This window comes from Coccomyxa subellipsoidea (genome assembly GCF_000258705.1).
Source record: "Coccomyxa subellipsoidea C-169, whole genome shotgun sequence".
NCBI lineage: Eukaryota > Viridiplantae > Chlorophyta > Trebouxiophyceae > Coccomyxaceae > Coccomyxa > Coccomyxa subellipsoidea.
In genome coordinates this window covers 271,395-287,566 of record NW_005178032.1, presented here as the reverse complement: position 1 = coordinate 287,566, position 16,172 = coordinate 271,395, and the positions used below count along the sequence as shown (strand labels likewise).

General features: G+C 52.1%; 2 protein-coding genes across 2 annotated transcripts; both read right to left on the bottom strand.

Moving 5' to 3' along the window:
* Positions 1-1,075: 1,075 nt before the first annotated feature.
* Positions 1,076-4,355, bottom strand: COCSUDRAFT_4003 (kinase-like protein; the record flags this gene model as incomplete). The annotated part of the gene is made up of 7 exons (XM_005646260.1): positions 1,076-1,201; positions 1,623-1,788; positions 2,144-2,236; positions 2,808-2,887; positions 3,265-3,369; positions 3,919-4,149; positions 4,293-4,355. Coding segments are annotated over 7 exons (864 nt in total), but the record flags the coding sequence as incomplete, so codon positions are not given.
* Positions 4,356-5,232: 877 nt separating this feature from the next.
* On the bottom strand, positions 5,233-15,315 carry COCSUDRAFT_66680 (Metallo-dependent phosphatase; the record flags this gene model as incomplete). Its single annotated transcript, XM_005646259.1, has 16 exons — positions 5,233-6,261; positions 6,582-6,724; positions 7,087-7,231; positions 7,653-7,774; positions 8,240-8,318; positions 9,174-9,345; positions 10,446-10,623; positions 10,965-11,025; positions 11,512-11,593; positions 12,037-12,200; positions 12,913-13,092; positions 13,387-13,582; positions 13,812-13,979; positions 14,340-14,491; positions 14,849-14,937; positions 15,300-15,315. The coding sequence occupies 16 exons, from the start codon at positions 15,313-15,315 to the stop codon at positions 6,034-6,036; spliced, it is 2,175 nt and encodes a 724-aa protein (XP_005646316.1). The 3' UTR covers positions 5,233-6,033.
* Positions 15,316-16,172: the final 857 nt, after the last annotated feature.

Here is a 16,172-nt window from a genome sequence, read left to right as displayed (position 1 = left end):
CACTCAAAGAGAGGTTCCCAAATTGCTCACCACTGCGAGAGCTCGTAGACCATTATGTAGGGGCGGCCGCAATGGTCAAACGCCCACGCAAGGTGGTGCACGAGCCGGTGCCTATTGGCATCCGCGTCCGCCACGTCGTTCACAGTTTTGCTGCTGGCGCGCGCGAAGAGCGACTTGGTGGGCATCGTGCGGTAGGTCTGCTAACACACAGCCACACACAGCCACACACAAGGATGTCAGACTCGCAGAGCTCCTCCATCAGTACCAATGGTTGCACAATCGCCAATGGCGTGGTGCGTTGAGCTTGTTGCAATCATAATATTTTCTTCTTGCCTGATGTCAGCGTCGATGTCCACAAGGATCAAGTGAGAGCCTGCAGCTTAACAATGTATTGGTGTCTTTATGCAGATTTCAAAGGAAGTACACACTGAAGACGACACACTAAGGGAGAACAACGTGTACGTAAAGAATCTGGCACCTGATCAGCCTTCATGATCAGTCGATGCACATTGGGTGCGCATTCACTGCTGACAATGAGTATATTGAGGCGATTGCTAGCACTCCTGAGCTACAGCTATGCAACAATGGATGCCAGGGTGTCACCCCTGACATGAAGAGCCTACAGAGCATCCACGGCCTACAGCTCTTAATAGGCGCCATGCCCGGCCATAACAGGCGCAACAACCATCGTCAGGGGGTGGATACACCCTGTATTCTACGAAAACCTCTCTCGTATCTCCCGGTGACTTTGTGTGATATAGGAATTAAAAGCGAACACCTGAGTTGAAAAAGCCCCCACGCAAAAAACTATGCAACACGCCAAAGACTGCGGCTGAGACCCCGGTGAAATGGCAGATTAAGCCAGAAGCCATCGCGGCGCAAGTAGGGGGCGGCCCCGAAAATTGGGCCATTCCGTGTCAAAACCTGATATCCCTTGCCCATTGCAGAAAGGGCTCACCGGGGTGGTGCTGTGCTGGCGGGGTGACACGCTGCCAGGCGGGGTTCCCTCTCTCCCATCCTTGAAAGTGACCCGCCTGGATTTATCGCCGCCGCTCAATTTGTCGGCCGCGCCGAACAGCCGCTTCGCCAGCCACTTGCCGTCGTGGGCTTGCTTGAAGATCGGGTCCTTCAGGAGCTCGGATGCTGTGGGCCGAGTGTCCGCGTCCTTGTTGAGACATCGCGCCACCAGCTTGCACAGACCCTGCATGCATGGGGAGATTCAAGTTTGGGGATATCGAAGTTTGTCATCTGAACTCTTGCAACATGCTGACTAGCCTGGCTGAGTGTTCCACTGTGCAATGTTCTCCATGCATGAATTGCAATTTCGTCAGCTAGACGAGGGTGTGGCAGGAGCCGAGCTGTCATTTACTATCCAAGGTTAACCAGCGTTCAAGGTGCTAGCAACAAGCAGGAATGTTGTGAAAGGCTCCAAATCTCCAGAACTGACAAGAACAGAGCGCCACCATGCTTGAAAGAAAGCACAGAGGAGCCCTTTGGCAATCTTCAAGCAGTAAAACGACAAAATAGAATGAAGAAAGGAAGCGTGTACCTTTGAGGTCTGAGGTGTGATCAAGGAAATAGAGGTAGCTATGTAGCAGTTAGGACAAGAGTTCGAATCGCACCTTGGAAAATTTCTGGTGGCCGCTATCGCTATCGAGGCAGGGGGCTGGGCCATGCACGGTATCGATGATGATTTTGGTGAAGGAGCAGTTCTGCAGCGGCACTTTCCCGCGAGCCAGCTCCAGCAAGACTATGCCAAACGACCAAATGTCCGCCGACTGGTTGTACCTGTCCAGTCAGCCGACAGTTATCAGTCAACTTGAGCGCAGAGTAAAGTTGCATCATTGATGAGCGACAGTGCAATCTTATGTTGTGTGGACAGGTGCATGTGTGAATCCCATGAGGTACGCCGCAGCCAGCAGACTTGATTGGATATGTGTTCAAACGACATGGATTGTTTGAATCATTCTGGCACAATGGCTATCCAAGTGTCTTCGAGAGACCAGATCCCGATCAAAATTGCTGGTTTCCGGTTCTTGGCATGCACCGCAGGTTGAGGGTCACAGCAAAGCATGCGCAACAGGGTCAGGTTTTCAGCAAAGCATGCACAGCAGGTTGCGAATTCGAATTCAAATTGGCGCACCCCTCGTCGGTCTGCAGCATAACCTCCGGCGCCATGTAATTCGGCGTCCCCACGAATGTCTGCCGCGACAGATACCGAGACCACGAAGACGCACTGGATGCCAACCTCTGCTGCAATATGATCTTGTCACGATCTTGTCTCGCATCTTTTTAAGCTTTCATTCACGAGGTCGTGGCAACAGGGCAATGCCAGGCCATGTGACGCACACAAGGACCCTGAAAACATAGAAGAAGGGTGCATGTATGGCGCCATGTTAGCATTTTAAAGAAGAGTGGCCTGCCTGGTGATGAAAATTGCTCCATGATAACAGCATGAACAACAGCTTTCTGTCCTCTCAGGGGTAAAGAAATTGGTGTTCAGTACTTCACACTTCCCCAAAGGCTCTGTTTGCATGTGAGGCAAGGCATGGTTAGAAGGCCGATCAGTGGTCTACTGTGAGGACATGTGAGCGTTGCCTTAATCGCTTCAAAGAACACAGAATACAGGATACGAGTTATGTCCTGTGATCGGTTGGTGCGCTAAATGGAAGTAGGGAAGATTATAGCAGCATACCAGGGGGGTTGACCCTTCGCTGCCGGAGGCGGTGGAAGAGTGAACGCTGGCATCGGGTGACTCAGCGATGGACGCCAGGCTGGCATTGGACGCCCCAAACGGCCCAGAGAACTCGATGCGCTCCAATTTTGCCGTGGCCCCAAAGTCTGCCAGCAGAATCCGGCCCTCCTCGTGGATCAGCAAGTTGTCCGCCTGGCACCAATTCCGAACTTTAAATTCAAATTTCAAAAATTTGCAAATGTAACTTCAAATTTTGAAGACATGAGGTTCTCAGGCTCTGTGAGGTTTGATGCCAAGTGAGCTGGAGGGCATTGCATGTCCATGCTTTGGCCCTACTAGGATGAACAGCCCTGTTCAGTTGGAATGGAGACTCTAGAATGAAGACTCACAGCTGTTCTCGCTCACACTGCTAGCTCAGGCTCCCCTTGCTTACAGTGCTTGACTAGGTTCTCATTTCAAAGAGCAAGCGCGCAGCTACCGAGAAGCTCCACCTTCTTATTGGCGTACATGCAGACGATGGTAAGAGTGCAGATGGAGAGATATAGCGGGGACTAGACAAATGTTCATACCTTCAAGTCTCGGTGCGCCAGCTCGTGCCTGTGCAGATATTCCAATCCGCGAAGCACATCACGAGCAATTGTGATGATGAGCGCCTCTTCCATTCCCCCAGGGAACTGCAGATATTCCACCCACCATTTTTAAGCCACAGTTGCACGACACGGCACCAATAAAGGCCGACACGGCGTGTCGACACGCGTGTCAATTTCGAAATATCGAGTCACAGCCGTGTTGAAGGGTACCAATTAACAGATCTCGTCAAGAGCATCTCTCGACACGCCGCATAAATAAGCTTTGTGGAACTGTAACAGGGTTATAAGCCTTCAAAGATCCATGTCAAAACCGAAATGGCAACTATGGTTTAGGCCAGTGACGATGAACCCCATCAGGACACCATTCAAGCTAGATTCGTACAACACATGCTGGATGGAATCCACAACGGGATACCCAGCATGTGTTCAACAGCACAAGGAGGGCGCCAATCAGCCTCAAGTTGCTCTTGGCATATTCAGGTAATTGCCAGCACTATTCAGTGGGCTACAAATTGTGGGGTGGGCCCCACATCGACTGTATCATTTGGATCGATTGGCAAGCCATTCTGTTGGGGATAGAACGCAGCATGGATGCAGCATGCACACAGAAGTAAGTGCCGCGCAATTGCACACCTGTGTGCGCAGGACGTCTGAAAGGGATCCCCCTGAGATGAAGGGCATGACCAGCCAGAGGGTCTCGCCAGAGATGAAGCTGCCATGAAGGTGCAGCACGTTGGGATGCCTCAGGCTCATCATGGTGTGAGCCTCCTTGATCAGGAGCTCCAGCGCTGTCTGCAGCTCCTCAAGCTCCACGAGCTTGACGGCCACCGTCGTCTGCAGGGGTTTGCATCGAGCTCGCCACACCTGGAAGGGCCCAGTGCGAGCGATGGATACTCGACGCTTTATTGATTGCCTAACGCTTGACGAGGCAATATGAAATTTGCAGAATGTGATCAGTAAAAGGGTCTCATTGCATTGCAACTGGAGCAACAAATAGTAATACGTACCGTTGCAGAACCCCCTGTGCCGATCTTGCTTTCGAGCTCATAGGCGTCCGATGTCAGGGGGAAATCGATCCCAAGGTCCCTGCAACAACCAGATACACTATTCATTCGGAATGCATGGACAAATTACAACACCACCTTCACATCTGCAGTCTTTTGAGACCATGGATTGTGACATCTCCCCAAATGCAAGAGTCACTCTCAGGTGTGTCTTGCGAAAAATGATGGAAAGCGAAGTATGAGGGCCTACTTGAAGCTCGCATTGCGATGTTTTGAGCCGCTGTGCCTTGAGGCAAGTGCCATCCCAGCGCTCGTTCCCTAGTTTAGGCTGCGCTCACTGCTTGACTGATCAGGGCCTGTCGATCGCATTCTGAGGAAAATCGTTCACATTCTTGCCATCAGAAATGTTGCTCGCTGCCCTCATCAGGCATCCGAGGGACGTCACGAGTGACAAGGGTTTCGTTTCGGAGATGCGTTTCCCCGTCACCTCCCCACATGGCCCCCTTCCAACTTCAAAGTTGATTCCTCAACGTGGTCCATCGCGACCTCCCATACTGCTGCAATGTTCAGCCCTCCTGAGCTTGTATGGTGAGCGTGAGGTGTCCAAAGGAATTCCTTGAAGCCTACCTTAGTGCAAGGCATGGGCTTGCCCAGCTGCGCAGCAGCCCATGCCTTGCAACAAGGTAGGCTTGCCCAGCAGCACCTGCTGTATCTGAAGGTGTGCACTGCTCTCCTTGTGCACTGCTTCTCCCGAGCTTGCTATGCCTAGCTAGCCATATATATTTAGCAGCAGCACAGCTGTATCTGAAGGTGGCACCAGCATGTAGCCCAGCAAGGACAGCTGCACCACACACCTGCGCGCACAAGAAAGCCGAGTGTACATGTATATCCCCTGACACGACTCGATGATTGAGGATTGCTTCAAGCATGCTACTTGCACAAGTTGCTATTTCACTTGAAATTACACCACGGAGTGCGGCACAGGCTTGACAAGCAGTAGACATCATGTGATACATAGCATGCTAGCACTTGGTCACATACAAATCTGCTAAGTACTGTCAGCAATACTAGGGGTAATCAAGGTCAAAGAAGTGTTGCACGGGTGCTACCTACAAGCCGCCTAAGGTATTCAAACATTCCAGAGGGCCAAGCAGTCATGAACACCTAAATATCAGAACAGTCGACACATACAAGTCAACCCACCGAACAGTCATTTGTACTTATGTACGGTCCACAACCCACTAAATTCATTTGTTGGTTAAAGTACAACATGCATTTGACAGTGCAGAAACTCCCCATCTGCAGACTCTATACTTCAAAGCAGTGCTTGAGGCAGACAATTCGCCTGGTGTATCTTGTGTTCTGTCTTGACTTTTCCCCTCCCAAACCAACAATCACAGGTCTGTCAAGCAGTACAGACCACTGTTCTTCAACCCAGACAGGCTTTGACAAGGCCTCAATAGAGATCCAGAGTCGCCAAGAGAACCCTTCTTTATGTCTATAGGAAACCCCGGGGATTTTTGAGGTGCCCACTAAAGTTCGCAGGCAATGTTGACAGGACTTCTGATCGGACCAATATTCCAACCCAGAACCCAAAAGCACGAGCCCAAACCCCCGGGATCCCCTGGAATATAAATCCTGCTGCTCATGCATGGTCCAGCCGGCCTGGCGCCGGGCTTGCCACCGGCGCATTCGATTTCAAAATCAAGCACCGGGGCATTCGAATTCAAAATCAAGCGGTGAGTCACGGGTCGGCCAAAGCAGGCGCACGATGCCCGGCGCCCATCTCCTGGGGCGTTCTCTGCACGATCACTCCGTTACGGGCCGGGTACGCAGCGGCGGCTGAACGCACGTTGTCAAAGATCGGCAGCACGGCTTTGCCGGCGTAGAAACGGGTGTAGATAGATGAGTTGCGGTGATTCGCAATCGCCACCGTTATGTTGTAGATCGGCTGTATCGCTCCCCAAGCATCCTGCAGCATGTCACGCATGCATCTCAGCTGTATTGCCGCGGGCATGATCCGTCCGTAAGATCCACTTGTCACTTACAAATGGTAAAAAGTTTTTCCAAACACTCTTGCACAAGTCATTGTACTGCTGCATGTGACACATATCTGACAAGGCGGTATAATGAGTTTTACTTCCTGCTCTGACTGCTCTAAGGCCAAATTTCCCACTAGAATTCTCACTTGGAGCTTCACACTGACAACGCAGCTGAAGAGCTGGCTGCTTGCAAGGCCCGGGTGCAAAGGCCTGGCAAGGCCGAGCATGCAGGAGCAAGGGAGGTCCTGACCTGGACAGTGTCTGCCCCGTTGACTGAGTTCTTGAGGGCGGCAGAGTTGTTGTTGAGGACGTAGAGCTGCAGCAGCCGCGTGTCGCGCTCCAGGGCCTTGAATATCGGCTCGTACACCGTCGCATACCCCTCGCTCGGAATGCCTGCAATAGATAGAAGTATTTAGTGTATTTCCCATCACTTTGGTCTTCTCTCAATTATAGCCTTGCAAGATGGGTCTCAGAAGTGCCTGTAAAAGGAAGCCACTTGCGCCCCAGGAGGGTACAGATCTTCCTTGATCTGGCAGAATTAATGTTACTTCAGATTCACAGCAACACAGCGAACTTTGAGGCTTGCGACGCCAAGGGACTTGTGAGTCCTGTCTTTGTTTGAGAGTGCCCTGTCGATGCAGCTAGAGGCGGGGATAAAAGATCATGTCTATGGACCACAAGTTCAACACCAGACTGACAGCTCTTTTCAAGTGCGACCTCCGGGCCTGCTTCAAGATGCAAGAGGCAGCGCGCACCGGTGTCTTCGAGAAAGTCGAAGGAGGAGTAGTTGGAGATGAAGTACTGCTCAAAGAGGTTGCGCACAACGTAGTCCGCCTCCCACTCCGCCGGCTTGAACAGCGAGAATGAGTCCAGCAGCTTGCCGGTCATCGAACTCACCTCCTGCGGGGGCGCAGAAGAAAATGCTGTCAGTGTGGTCGTGCTTCTCGAGAGCGCAATTCACTGTTGCCGCTCGCAAGGGCTAGAATGAGCCAGACTTTAGCTATGTCCACAGACCTATTATTGAGCCTTGCATGCATGCACGTCTGGTGCTGATGCTGCTACCGTTTCTCGCAGAGCCGTCACACAAACAAGCTCGTCTACACATGCAGGGGGCATGAGCAGGTACCATAGTTCGGTTTGGTCTATCGAGCGAGGAAGAGCTGCAATGCAATGCACTGCATGAGTGCAGGAAGCTCCTCCGTGCCAGCACCAAAGACACCATACAAGGCAGGAGCATGTGCTTTACCAAGTGGTCATACTCACTGATCCCACGATTTAGAGTTGTATTTAAGCAATGTACAGGCAATTGGTCAGCGCTCACCTCGCAATAGAACAGCGTGGCGTTGACGTCGCAGCGCAGGAATCCGTGGTCGAGCGCCACCGTGGCCCAATATGGTGGCGGCCGCGGATTCGCCGCCCAGCTCAGCTTGTACCCGGCGTTCCCTATCACCACATGCGTCGGACCGCTCAAAGTCCCGTTGCTGTCGTGCTGCGGGGGCGGAAATAAATGTTAGAAGGCATGACTGAATTGTGCTCGCATGCAAGAAAGCCGTGGATTGGCCGCTCGGCTGAAAACAGTGTTCCCTGTCATCATGTGCTTCGGGCCGCTGAAGGGCCGTCGCCATCATGCTGCAGGGGACAGGGGTACAGCGCAGTCACCAAACTGTTTCCAGAATAGCGGAAGCGCCAGACGCACAATGCAGTCTTGAAGAGATACCTCTGTATTAGGTGCTTCTCAGCTGCATGTCATAGCGGTGCATGCAGCATGAGAAGCATGCATCGGCAATCGGACTGCCAACTGTATCATAGGGTTGCCACAAGCAAAAGGGGATACCATAGAACAAGCCAAATGAGGACGTGATGAGTCCATGTGCGCAAAAATAGTAAAGAAATTTGGAGGAGCGTCACGCGCCTGCAGGCAGGTCTTCTTGTAGACGGAGCAGGTGCGCTCATACTTGTGGTCATGCCCCGCCAGTGTCAAGTCCACCTGTACAGCACCGCTCACATGCCTTATCAACCCCCAACAAGATCAGAACGCTGCCCACGAAACGCTGCATGTGCTGCAAAATTCCTTGACCCATGCAGGCATTAAGCAATCTGACTTGTACTCTATCTGAATTGAGGTGTGGTAAGTTCTGAACCATCTGATGCCAACAACAGCGGAGATGCCATGCCTTATCAGATGCATCGAATATGGTAATCTTGATGAGATTGATGAAAGTAATAGGCTTAGCTGACCCTTCTTGGAGACCACAGGCACAATGTGAACTCAACAAAGCCTGGTAACGTATAAAAACGGGCTCCAGGCAAGCACTTGCAGAGAAGCACAAAGGCCACATAATTACACAGCAAAACATTGCCTTATTTTTTCTCACCCCTTACACGCCTGGTCGCCTTCTGCCCCGCAGCCGGCTACTTGCAATCTCAGGGGCTTCAAGCCCCTTTTGGAAAAGCATTAGTTTTATTCTTATCGTCATCCAGTGAAAAGTCCTCTTCGCGCACCTGGCAGAGCACTAAGATGGGCTCCAAAGAATGTGCCGCGAAAAGAGGAACCATCTTAAGACTGGAGCCTTCACAATACCCAGAAGGCTACTAGGAATGTATTGCTCAGCGGGAAAATGGGCACACCTGGTTGAGCATGAAGATGGGCTCTAACAGGGCAGCCACAAGGCTTGCAATCAGGACAGATCTTGAGGACTAGACAGTATCCACTTGCGCACATCTTGCGCAGGATATCCACGGCAGCGCCAACAGCCGGCACACCGTGTTTGTCAAGGACCTCCGGCAGCCTCTCATCTGCAAATCCAGAAAGCTCCAGGAGCAAGAGACAGAATAGGCGCACCTGGTAAAGCATGAAGATGGGCTCGAGGGCGGCGCGCAGGTCTTCGGCCACGCGGATGACCGATGTGGGGCCGACACCGGCAGTCGATGAGGTGTAGATGGGGCGGTGCATGTTGACTACCACCCATGGCGTCACCGCACGGTCTACCGCCGCCAAATCCTGCAGGATGAACCTGCGGCAGCGAGAAAACAGACAGATTAAAATCACATTTGCAGATTCTTAAAAGACGAGTGCGGTGTACCGTGGGAGGAGTGCGTGGGGATGAGATGCTTCACAGTTGGGTCCTGCAGGGTGAACCTGCGCGATCGAGCAAATGCAGGTGCTCTCAGTATCATGGTTATTTCTTTGGCGCACGCATGCGATGCGTGCAAGCATGAATATGTCACAGTCGGCTCCTGCAGGATGAACCTGCGTGCGGGAAAGCACAGAAATTCTCGTCATCGTTTGGTGATTTTAAAAGACGGATGCAGTGTAGAATGGGTCGTCGTATGGGGCTGAGGTGCTTCAAAGCCAGCTCCTGCAAATGAACAACAAAAACGGCAACCAAACGCAATGCGCTTGAGTGGCATATTTGATGGTTTGCAGGCGCATGCAATGTACCATGAGTCAAAGCATGGGGCTTGGGTGTATCACAGCCAGGTCCTGCAGGATGAACCTACGAGGGAGAGCCAAGGCAATTGGTTTCACAAGATATTTGCAAGCATTACAGGCCTGTCAGCTAACGCCGCATGGCAGGACAGCAGCGGGCCCTCCTGCCATGTGAATCTGCGGTTCCAAACAAGGCCTCTGCAAGAGGAGTGATTTGGGCAAGTATCCAAGCGCCTGTGCTTTGCATTGTGCAGATGAGGGCAGGAGGCTGGTCCATAACGGACACCTGACCAAAAGCTAGGATGAAGCTGTTTTCAGCAAAGCACCTCTGTTTGCTCCGGGGGGAAGAGGGGGGTGGGTGGGTTAATGGACTGCATCTTGGTACAGTACCATGCGTGAACAAGTCTCGTGAAGCGGGGTCCGAAGTCTGCAGCAGAGGGAGGGTGGAGGCACTTTCGACATCGAGAATCACTGATGCACTTGAGCATATAAATGATGCATGCCAGGTAGGAAAAGCAGGGGGCGCACTCAACCTGGGGTGCGATATATTTGATTTCAAAACATTGCATGTCAAGGGAGTAAAGGTGAATTTAAGGGTCGCACTTAAAGTGGGGCCAACTTGATGTACTCGACAGTACGCAAATGAAATGATTTATGTCAGGGGAGGAAAGTGAAGGAACGTACTCGAACTGGGGCGAGCCTGGCGCAAAATCGACCTCGGTGGAGATGTGGAGGAAGTGGACTGGCCCGTGCTTGAAGGAGAACCACTCGGGGGAGCGCCGCTGGCTCTGCGCGTCCACCCATTTTATAGGGCCCGTCGGCATGAAGAAACGCTGCCAGAACGGAACGCCGCACTCCCCGCCTGGAGACACATGGGAAGGGAGCTCCAATCAATTAAGAGAATGATGACTGTGCATTGCAGGGATGACGAGAAGGAAAGGACATGATTGTTGGGGCGTCAAGCAACAGAAATGTGCATGGCAGGCGCATGTACGCTGCATGGAAGTGCAGAGAGTATGGCCGCTCAAGCTCTGCAAGGCCAACACATGAGGGCCGTCTTTGGGCCACGCAGATGCAGGTGATCTTATGAGGAAGATACAATTCGGTTCAACAAGTTCATCGCACTCATGCGGCAGGTTCAGAAGCTACGTTTTAAACATTACGGAGGAGAGAGCTGTGCTCGCAAACAGGTGTGGGCCGCACCTGAATCACTAGCTAAATTTAGGAAGCGGTCCCCGCTGTAGGGCCAGTCCCTCTCGTGATTCTGCACAGGCAGCACAGCATGCTCAGCCATGCTGCCTTACTCTCATACATAGTTGCACGACACCGCACGTTTAGGCCCGACACGCGCGTGTCGGTGTCCCCCTTTGGAGGCCGTCCCGAACGTTGGATGCCGTTTTAAAGACGGATTCTGCGGTTTGGCGACGATAGCTTTTGAAAGCAACAATAATGTCACACCAAACGCGCTGAATTCTGATTTATTTCGATTTAAGTGAGTTCGACACCGGCCGTGTCGAGCGGTGTCGTGCAACTATGCTCTCATACACAAGACCATGCAGGTACAGGCCATTTACCATGGCCAAACTGCGCGGTGTTTGCGTTTATAGAGAGCCAGTGCGTGTTGCATGCAGGGCATTCCTCTTTGAGAGTGGCTTCACTACCACAGTGCATGTCTGCTGAGGGACACATGTAACATTGGAGGATGCATGCATGCGCATGGGTGAGTAAGAGTGGGGTGACTGTGACTCACCCCTTCAGTCAGCATCCAGGGCATCTGGCTGACAAGTGGCTCCATCTGATGCATGAAGACATCCCACTGCGTCAGCTGGCCCCTGCACCGCCAAGCAACACGCATGTTCACAGTTAGGTAATCCTGAGATTGCGGGTTACCTAAGCGGGTTCACCACCCTGAGACAAATTTTCCTCAGGATGTAGTCACTCAAACACATGGTTGCCCTGCCTCCACTCTTGCAGTTTTCAATTCAGAGCCTCCTATTGAGAGATTCCATTGCAGAGCCCTCTACTGCCTACTCATCTTTGAATAGGTGTGCAAAAGTGATGCAGCATCAGGATACTGTCTTGCCAGTGGTGGGCTGCAATTGTTCAAGAACTAGCCACTTTTCAGAGCAACCTGTCCCTCAGCTCTTCCCAAGCCAACTACTCATCGGCACCGCTACTGAACAAGAAGGTATGGACGGATTGAATGCTGCACGGCACTTGTAGTATTGCTGATGATGCAAATCCTTAGCAAAATTAATTACTAATAATGATTCACGTTGGGGCACGGTCTTCAGGGGCGTGCCTGGCATAGCTGACGTCGCCGTTGAGCAGAAGCAGCGAGGCATTGGCCGCACTGTTTAGCAACCCCTGCAGCGTATACAATGACGCCCCCTGCTGCGCCTCGCTGTCCACCAGGAAATTGTAGAACATCTCAAATACCTGCACGGTCAGACCCTGCTCAAGGACAGCTCACACAGCTAAGCTTGCACATATTTTTGATGGTTGATAATGACATGCTGCCCTTTGCAGTGAAAGCACAAGCAGATAAGGAAGCATGCAGGACACTCACACTCAGGTGGGCTGTCTACACATCACGTGCACAACCAAAAACCGACGAATAGAACAACAAGGAAAACAAGCGGGCAAGATAATTGGAGGGTGTCATGATGGACCACACCATACTTCAAGTTCCCTCCAAACAAGATCATGGGCCCCGTCTCAGATTGCAGTAAAAGGTAGTCCTGTCTTTTCTATTTGGTGCCCTTACTCAAGCAGGTCAAGCTGTCACCTCAAAACTCCAATGTACCGCCTGAAGACTTCAAGGAAAGAGAAAGGGAGCGCGCACAGATTGGAGGGTATCCATGGGCATCCTATGGCGCACACTTGCTGTGTGCTCCAAAAAAACACCATAATTTCAGACCCATAATGGGTGCTACTTCAAACCCATTAAAGGGGAGATAAGGGGTGCGCGCACGTGTTGGAGGTGTCCACAGGGGTGTAATTGAGCATGTCCTTGGCCTGGTCTTCATAAATCTCCACAAAAAAAAATCCTAGACCAAATTCCTGGACCCTGAATTCACGCAAGTTTATGTAGCATCGTATATTCTTCAAGAGAGGGTAGGAGAAGGGGGTGAAAAAGGGGTGCGCGCACATATTGGAGAGTGTCAACAGGGGTGTAGTTGAGCATGTCCTTGGCCTGGTCGTGGTCTATCTCAGCGCTGCCGTCCGTTTCCGAATGTCCCAAATCCGCCACCGCCAAAAACCGCACCGACGCGTCCCGGCCCACCCGCGGCGCCGTCACAAAACTGAACTCCCGGCTGAAACCCCACGCCTGTTGCAACAATGATCTCAACACGTCGTGTGCGATTGTCCTGGATGAGGGCCTGTTCACAAGATGAGCAAACAGGTCTGAAGATGCCCAAAAAGAGGTCCTGCTCCGTACAGACATCAAGGACGATGCCCAGTGTGCATGATGAGCGCGTGTGAGCCTATCATGTGCGGCCTGTGCATTCCGTTTCCCGCTGGAGCGGTCTCCATCGGATGACAACAGCATGCGCACGCCCTAAAAGTCTTAATCACTGAAGCAGCTGCCAACGCTGCATGCAGAAATTCAATGATGGCTCACCGGATCGCCGACAGCGTAGTAATACCGCGTGCCAGGCTGGAGCCCGGTCAGCGCCGCATAGTTCAGCCACCCCGGGTCCACCCAGCCGGTGGAGTTTGCTGGCGCGCCGCACATCTGCAGCCGCGTGTACGTGCTGAAACTCCCCCTGTTCTCCTGCCCGAGGCTGCCCGGCTCCCCGCCCCACCGCACCGCCGGCCTGCCCGCATCGCGCGTCGTCCATTGCGCGATCATCGTTCTGTGAAAATGCATGCTAGCCGTCAGCGGCTTGTTCAGGCAATGAGCGTTGTCAACAGGTGTCCTAATTCGGCGACGTCTGTATTTGCAAAAGCGTCGCTCACGCCAAACAGAAACACTCCGTCACTGTTCATGATGCTCAGATTTAGGAGTCATTTGTGTGGTCTTGCGACACAACCGCGCGATCGTACCCTTCGGTGACCCCCAGGGCCAGGTGCACATGCTGGGGGTCATTGGGGTTGTTGAGCCCAATCGGCGCCGAGCGCGCCAGCAAGTTGCCCGTGCCAAATTTTGTCGTCAGTGAGACGTTGTAGAACAGCAAAAAGGACACGTCCTTCCGCTGGTTCAGCAGCCGAAACCTGCACACCACAAGTGATACTATATTGAGAGAATCGTGCAATGTCACTTCCTCATCTGCATTCTTGCAGCCAACCTGCCCATGCCATACGCCTGCTTCCTGCACTTTGCAGCAATGAAAGCTTGCACAGCTGCAAGACACCCTTCTGCATTCATTGAAAACAAGGTGCATTGTGGCTCGGTACAACCCTTCTACTGTCTTCAAGGCAGTAGACACATATGCAGGCAGCAGGTAAACATTGCTCTAGCTTTGACCTCAGATCGCTGCTTGAGCCAAGACGTAGCTCTAGCTGGCATCTCAGGTCTCCTGAGTAATGACACAAGCGGACAATTTAGGACATGGGCAGATCGCATGCACTCACGTGTGGGAACCGGCTCCAGTCTGCAGGTAGCTCTTGGAGGAGGCGAACGCCCATTTGAATTTGAGCGGTGAGCGCTCATTCGGATTGTCCCCGGCGAAAAACAGCGCCACCGCATCTGCATTTGTCGGCCGCTGCACGCCAGACCAACTCACCTGCACCGCCAATTGCACACTTCCTCAAAGTTTTGATCTGCGCAGCATGTTCTGTTCCTTGCAGGTATTGTAAACACATGCTTAGGCATGCCGGGCTGCTTTGTTTGTGGTGGTGCAGTAGGACTCTGCTCCTGTGTCATCCTGGGGTCTGGAATGGGCAGACTTGGGGGTAAATTAGAGTTGGGTACGCGGTGGCAAGACTCTGACGCTGCAAAATATTGGCTGGCTGCATATTTGAAGAGGGTATCCACAATTCCAGTTGGCCTATATTTATATTTATATTTATATTTATACAGCCAGGTCCGATGAGACTGGCTCTGTCCTAAATTCCAGGAGGTGCACAAGTGCGATGATCACCTCCACTTTGTCCCCATCAACGAAGCTGGTGATGTTGGTGGAGATCCGCACTCCCCCCGACTGCCTGAGCTTCCTGGCATCTGACCCCACTGCACCCAGAAGGATTGCTGCAAGTAGCAGCTGCCTACTCCAATGTGCTGATGCGGGCCTCCTCCGCATGCCTTGAGCCTGTTGAAACCATGCATGGCAGACTTTAACTGTGAGCTTCATGGCTGTTCGTATCCCACAGTCAGGCTGCATTGTACTAGTGATCCTTACTAAAGCGCCAGGATGAGCCTGATACGGCAAGCACCCGAGCATTAGGTGCGCACACGCGTTCGTACATACTTCCTTCAATATCTGATCATATTTGTTTTGCATCTGTCGAGCAGTATTTCTTTCCAGCAAGAGAGGTTTGAACAAAGAAGACATTATCGGGCGAACCTGAATCTGCTGACTAGCAGCGGCGCACGAGCCGCATGATACATGCAAAACACACCTCAATTTCGTGATTTAAGTGAGAGAATATCCCCTTACCCCCTTACTGTGAAGAGCATCTGCGTCGTCAATGCGCATCTGCTGTTTCTGGGCTCCGTCTGCGTGGCTTTCTGCGCATGCTGCTACGCGTAGCAAGCAATGCGGCCCATAACAACTCGCTCGCGCTGACAAAGTGCGAATGGCACAGATCCAGAAGCTTGATCGGGTGCGCTCAAAGCGTGAGCTGTCGCTCACTTACACTCGGATTGGCAGCGACGGAGCTATCAGAGCACGTTGGTTGAATGCAAGCGTGGAATTGAACGCGAATGTAGCGCATAAAACCGGGATCAGAGATGAGATGCTTTCTCGGAGCACTTCGGACAGTAAACTCGGTTTCGACAGCTGGATCTTGACGGCGTGCCCTCCCGAGGAAATTCTCTCAGCTTCTTTCTTTGCCTGATAATTTATTTGATACGCCACTGACACACACTGGTATATTCCCAACTGAATATTTTCTACGCTGAGCCTATCCCTTCGTTCATAATTAGGAATATCTCGGCATCGTTTCAGCCTTTGGTGGCCAGTGCCAACACTGAGATGCCCAATCTGCCCGTCTCATCTTGACTGATCGAGAACCAAATTACATTTTGTCACTGAAAACAGCATTCAGACGTTGGTGATGGGTGCAAAGGCTGTCTCGTCTCCTGCAGTGTCTGCAGTTGCCAGCAGATTGATGTGAACGATCTCTGGACAGCTGCACAGGAGTCGCAGCTAATATACATTTCCATCAAGCAGGTCATTAGATTATGGCCAGAAGAAAAGGCCCAAAGGCGGTAGATAACACACCAAAAGCTGGGGCAGATGAGCC